Raw genomic sequence first — 7,008 nt, 5'->3', positions numbered from 1 at the left:
TTCCTACCCAATTTCAACCGAATCCGAGTGTAACACATGTATGTGTTCCCTCGTTAGAAATTTGTCTCTTCTATTAAATTGTATAAATAGTGTTCAAAAGACGCCTGCCTCACTTGTGGTTTTGATATAACTTTACTTCACCGAATAAGGACGTAGTGCTTTGTTTTTAATTCTTATAAGAGAGGTAACGGGACCAAATTCAGTATAGTTCTAAAACAAGAACAAAAGAGAAAAAAATTGTTAAATGTTTGTATTATTTTTTTAAAATAAGCCTACGAAATATAATTTTAAAAAACATTGTTTTAGCTCTTTTGGACAAAACTCCAAAAGACAAACAGGGTTTTTAGTAGAAGTGGTGGGATTTGGCACCATGTTGTTCATGTGATTTGTATCATGAAATAGGGTCTACAGTTTGAACAAATTTTGTAAAGAAATGAACAACGTATGTTTTGTAATTTTTTGGGGGAAACCATCCCTCTCAACAATTTCGGGGAATAAATCTACAAACAACATTGTTTTCATTGTAGACGCCCTCTTTATTACATCAGAACAAAATACAATGTACAAAACCAATGAATACATAAAAATAGTACAATCATATTAAAAGCAAACATACACATCACTGTCATCCTCGAGTATAAACTTCTCATCAAAAAGAAAAAGTGTAACTAGCTTATAATATTAAACATAAAACATTCTTCTAAATTATGCTTGTAAAATCTAGATGAGGTTAAATAATATATAAATTCATATATCATTTCAACTAGTGCTGATTCTACATCATGCTTGAGAAGATCTTTGGGATCCAAAACATACAATAAGAGAGAGAAAGAGAGATTGCTCTATGTTCTACTACTGGCGATAATCAAGTTGTTCTCCCTCTCTTGCTAAATTATGTTCACAAACATATGCTGATACAGTCAGAGATGCAAAATACTCTTCTTAATACTGTAATAATTTATTGATGTACGGAAAGGCATAGGTCAGGAGTGCCGAGGCTTTCTAAAGCTTACTAGTATATTTATTTTGTCCACGATGTGTTTGAAGTTCATTGTGTCTACAAAGTTTTTTAGTTTTTGTTGCTGCATTTGTTTGGACGAAGAGGATTTAGTAGTTGTTTTTAAGCGTTTTGTTTGATAGCTGTACCAGCCACTCCAGTAAGTCCTACAAAAAATCATAACAAAGAATATCAGTTGCATTTTTCAAACTCGCCACAAACACATCATGGTGCAAACATATCCCTGGACAACAGAAAACCAAATATTAAGATGGATAGGATATCATGTAATACCAATGTTTTAGGAATAATATTTATACATTCTTCTTTGTTTTCAGAAAAATGTTCAATTCCTTCTTGCCTTTTCATCTTTGGATCTGGAGGGGTTAAACTGACCACAGTATTTGCTTCCTCAGTTCATTTTAACATGATCATTCTAAAATAGTGCACAAACATAAGAAAATCATTTCCTCGCGCCTAGAATAACATTTTCCGATGCTAGGTGCTCTCACAGATAACAAATTATTATAATTACAATTATACTACAATAATTTTCTTCAAATTATACATTTTAAAATAATACAGTGATGATATAAAGATTTATATTACATGGGCAAAAATCTCAGAGTAATAGTTTCAGTGACTTCGCTTGACGAAATTACTTCTTAATACTTTCTTGACTTTCCAAGGAATACTTTATTATTATTATTATTATTATTCTTTCTCTCAACAAGCGTGGAATGATTAAAAACAACAGAGCACTCTCCTTTACAGACATTCACACAATATTCTCTCACTGTCTTCTTATTCATCAACTTCCCCTTATTTTTTAAACTTGAATTAAGCACTTCTTTTCTCGTTATCCTTACTCTTCTCGTCCTCATTCTCCTTCTTTATCACTACTTTTTCCCAGTCATTTCATATTAAAGATTGAAGAAACACTATTTAGGCCTCAGCAAAATATCCACAATCAGACCGCAATCAAGAGAAACAATTCCCTCTTCACACCTCTTCACTCACGTTCCTACTTACTTATACTAAAGTTATATTGTAATATTAATAATCATAATGATGAGAATAATCATAATAACGATGATAATCATAATGATGATGACTTCCTCGCATGGATAGTGTGTTATGTATATATGTATATAGTTTATTCTTAATTTCTTTTTTGGAATAGCGTCACTAGTAGAGTACCATACTGCTAACAAATTCTAAAGACATATGAATAAAGACTATTAACAAATTTTGAACGTCAGTTTTCTCTCCCGTTCTGTTACACCAGCACACTCTAGTGAATCCATGTCACGAATGGATGATCAGATTGATTGAATTAGGGCAGAATATTCAGTACCACGCAGCCAAACATACAATTCACCCTTAATCGGATAAAATTACGATGTATTATTATTTACAACATTAAACACAACGAAACTAGTACTTTCTTACAAAGAATTTGCTTATCAATTGATTTTGAAATTACGGATGATGTGGTCGGGAAACCGCACATCTTTCGTATGCATTGCTTTGAATATCACACAAAAAACTATAGAGTTCAACAAAACCTTTACATAAAAAATATAACCAATCAGAATGTCGTAATCTCTTCATATAATTCAGAGAAGAGGTACGATTAATGAGACACAAATGAAAATTTCACTATGCTTTGAAATAAATACTCTCACATTTTGTTATACTGTTTCCTGTGAACAAATTGCAGAATATACCTTAAGAAAAATTTCTCAAAAATTATAGAGTGAATCGGAGAAGACAATAACTTATATAATAAGAAAACCTACTGACGCAGAAAATATTCATGGGCAGTGCTACCAACTGAAGCGAAACACCGCTATGCAGAACATAATTTGGTAGAAAGTGTGGTGAAATTTGCGTACTGAAAGAAAAAGGGACACTATCCTTAAATAGGTCCTGTCTTTAAGAAAAATTAAATATCATTTATGGAGTGTTTCAAGTTAATTCAAAACTGTTTGAGCAAAGTGCGTTTCTTCAAACGCTGCTACGTAGTGTAGTTATTATATAGTTGCGTACTAAACACGGAAACGTTGAAAAAAAGTTGTCTGCAATGGGCGATACGAAAAACAGGAGAAGAAACTTACACTACAAAGCAATATATAACTGAAAAAACATAGAGCAGGATTTTAAAATAAACAGAACAGTTGTTCTTGTTAAACCTGCCCAATATCTGATAAATATATCAAGAAATATACGAATTTATTTGAGAAAAAAAAAATGAAAACGGAAATATTTACTTCGTCTGATAGGTTTCTAAGTTTCACCTTCACTTATCATTTTCATCTGTATTTTACTGGCAGTATTCAAAGAGTTTATCTCAATCTGAGAAATAATTTATGGTGTAACAAGAACAATATCAATGCGAACGAATGCCGTTACTATATTCACATCAGCTTTAACATTTCACTCGCAAACCTCCTCGTGAACCTTAGTCTGGTAGGGGAATTTTGTTAGGGCCGTAGCCACATTTGAAGTCTTTTCTCGTTCAGAGGCAGGGTTAGCAGCACTGTATCATAGGCCTTCAGAGTAAGTGAGCAGTAAATGGTACGTAAGGATGCTCTAATGTAGCGGGAGACAGAACATTTGCTGCAAGATGCCTCCACGTCCACTGCCGGAGTTGGACCTCCTTATCTCCCGGGTTGGCGATCCCTCCAACGAGTCGCTGTCATTTTCGTTGTCGTGCAGAGGACAGGGGCCCAAGTCGTGATGTCACACACAGTCTTCCAACGACATGAGCAACGGATTCACATATTCGAAGCCCTCGAACTCGGTTTGATCAATCTTCTCAATCACCCGTCTGTAACACAGAACAAAGAAGCGACATTAACAATTTGTGCCGAAAAAAATAACTCACGTAACAAAACCACTTTTGTTTCACGGTAGGACACATGCAATAATGAAATTTCAAGTCATTTAAATAATAAGAAAACATCGCCCAGGTCTAGAAGTTAGCATTCCCCTACTCAACGAGTGCCTGGGTTAACAAGTTCTCTTGTACCTTACACGAATTTGTAAGTAAGTAACTAAGTAAGTAAGTAAGTAATTTAAGTGAGTAATTAATAATAATAATAATAATAATAATAATAATAATAATAATAATAATAACATCTTGCTAGGAACAAGAAAGGCATGGTAGAAAAATTGCAAATTAAACCATGAGCTGTACACTCATGTCCAGAAGATCTCTGATGTCATGCGGAGAAGGAGAATTGCATTTTATGGCTTTTGCTAAGAACGAAACCAACATGATTATCGAACCAGATCTTTACCTATTTTAAAGATAGAAAGACGAATCTGGCAGTAAGCGACTAATGCCAAGTGGGCAAAACTTGTCAGAAAAAAAAACTTCAAGAATTGGACCTTGCTCCCAGCGACATCTATGACAGGAATAGGAACAGAACGTTGATCAGAACATCAAACTCTCCAGTCACTAACAAAAAAAAAAAAAAAAAAAAAAACACAGTACGTTCGGGAGGAGAAAGCTGCTCGAGATAAAAACCACGTGGTCCATAGCAGGCCCAAACGGAACTTTTAAAAAAACAACAACATAATGTGGCCTAAACTACGGAGTGCAAGCACTTTAATTTCACGCCATCTAGTTGTCTGCTCGTCAATTTCGACGTTCAGTTTCACTCCAGGTCTACTAGATGGCAGAGTAAATGGAATCTCTCTTGGGCGTCCATGGCTGATTTTTTAATTAATTTTGTCGGGTGCAGACATCGTACGACGTGGAGTCCGCCGTTCAAAAATCCTACAACCTCTGCCGGGTTTGAACCCCCTATCTTGGAATCCGGAGGCTGATACTATACCACTGATCCACAGAAGTTGGTGTATTTACAATCTTAAGTTAACAGTAAATAATTGTATAGTGCAATCTACTGTATGATGCAGCTCTAAAACGTTGGAAACACTTACGTTGGTGTGAATTTGTATGCGATAGTGATGTATTTAAAACTATTGGGCTGACGCGTCTTTTAATTGAAACACCACCTTTCTGAATCTCCTTAATTTCTATCGGTACTTTTTACGTCCTTACGGCTGAGTAGTTAGTAAGTCTTCTTCTTAATCTGTTTACCCTCCACAGTAGGTTTTTCCCTCGGACTCAGCGAGGGATCCCACCTCTACCACCTCAAGGGCAGTATCCTGGAGCGTGAGACATTGGGTTGGGGATACAACTGGGGAGGATGACCAGTACCTCGCCCAGGCGGCCTCACCTGCTATGCTGAACAGGGGCCTTGTGGGGGGATGGGATGATTGGAAGGGATAGACAAGGAAGAGAGAAGGAAGCGGCCGTGGCCTTAAGTTAGGTACCATCCCAGCATTTGCCTGGAGGAGAAGTGGGAAACCACGGAAAACTACTTCCAGGATGGCTGAGGAGGGAATCGAACACCATTCTACTCAGTTGACCTCCCGAGGCTGAGTGGACCCCGTTCCAGCCCTCGTACCACTTTTCAAATTTCGTGGCAGAGCCGGGAATCGAACCCGGACCTCCGGGGGTGGCAGCTAATCACACTAACCACTACACCACAGAGGCGGACAGTTAGTAAGTAATGTTATTGTTATTTTTATGTCCTAGTAACTACTTATTTGACAGTTTTCGGAGACGCTGAAGTACCGGAATTTTGTCCCACAAGAGTTCTTTTACATGTCAGTAAATCTACCGACACGAGGCGAACGTATTTCAGCACCTTGAAATACCAAGATCGAATCAATCCGGGCGAGTTGGCCGTGCGGTTAGGAGCGCGCGGCCGTGAGCTTGCATCCGGGAGATAGTGGGTTCGAATCCGACTGTCGGTAGCCCTTAAGATGGTTTTACGTGGTTTCCCATTTTCACACCAGGCAAATGCTGGGGCTCCACCTTAATTAAGGCCACGGCCGCTTCTTTCCAACTCCTAGGACTTTCCTATCCTATCGCCGCCCTAAGACCTATCTGTGCCGGTGCGACGTAAAGCCACTAGCAAAAAAAAAAAGAAAAAGATCGAACCTGCCAAGTTGGGGCCAGAAGGTCAGCGCCTCAACCGTCTGAGCCACTCAGCCCGGCAGTAAGTATAAATAAATAAATAAATAAATAAATAAATAAATAAATAAATAAATAAATAAATAAATAAATAACACTACTTCTAACGGGCCGGAAAGCCTGCAGATAATGAAATTCCATGGAATTACCGTATTGATATCCGCAGCTGTATGTTTAAATGAGAGAGATATCGATCCCGGAGCTTGCACATGAAAGGGAGCTAGCTTATCCTATCACCACGCGGCTGGTCATAAAAGTAAAGGAAGAAAGAAAAAAACTTTTTCTCCACGTTCTGGCAGACATTTTATTCTAAATGAAACAGACAAACAGACGCAATTCGTGCGTTAGCCTACAGACCAGTAAGTAATTATAAGCCCTTTGCTTCGCAGAGCGTAATAAAAAAAAGGGCTTTTCCTTGTCACCTGTACAGCTGTCCGTCCATTGAAACATTTCATTCACGTGATTACACTCCGCATTACGCAAAAGGAAGGCTTACATATTTAGTTTACGCTCGCTGGAACCCAGCTCGTATCCTCCTTCCCTTTGCACATCATTAGCTTTAAGGTGGGTTATCTGACAAAACAGACTAACAGCTTAATAACAGGAGTTCAAAACCACGCAACCATCCAAGCCTTTGTCAAATAATTTAGTAACAAGTTGCAAGCACTTATCGTTTGCTCTTCTGTCATATATTCTGTTTACGCTGGCTCAAAGACAGTGCCATGGCATTGCACAGCATGTTCACTTTACCCTTACTTCTTCTTCATTATTAATGAGGAGATGACTGGATGTACAGCCTCAAACAAAATTTAAGGTCATTCCATCCCCTAGTAACTCACAAATAAATTATTGAAGAAAAAACACAAACAATAATTTACGTTATATGGAAGAACTGCAAAGGGAAACACTATGTCAACTGTATGACAAAGCTTAGCTGAGTGGATTAAACGGTCTCTTT

General features: G+C 37.4%; 1 protein-coding gene across 2 annotated transcripts in view; it reads right to left on the bottom strand.

Moving 5' to 3' along the window:
- Positions 1 to 512: 512 nt before the first annotated feature.
- The window catches only part of aPKC (protein kinase C iota type), a 551,572-nt gene continuing 545,076 nt past the window's right edge, over positions 513 to 7,008 (bottom strand). For both annotated transcript variants that reach the window (XM_067138622.2, XM_068225692.1), the window contains exon 13: positions 513 to 3,830. In XM_067138622.2, coding sequence (XP_066994723.2) covers positions 3,743 to 3,830 — 88 coding nt within the window. In that variant the 3' untranslated portion in view covers positions 513 to 3,742. The remainder of the gene's footprint in view (positions 3,831 to 7,008) is intronic.

Source organism: Anabrus simplex, chromosome 1 (assembly GCF_040414725.1).
Source record: "Anabrus simplex isolate iqAnaSimp1 chromosome 1, ASM4041472v1, whole genome shotgun sequence".
NCBI classification, from domain to species: domain Eukaryota; kingdom Metazoa; phylum Arthropoda; class Insecta; order Orthoptera; family Tettigoniidae; genus Anabrus; species Anabrus simplex.
Note: the sequence above shows the minus strand (reverse complement) of the source record. Positions and strands in the feature narration are given on the sequence as shown.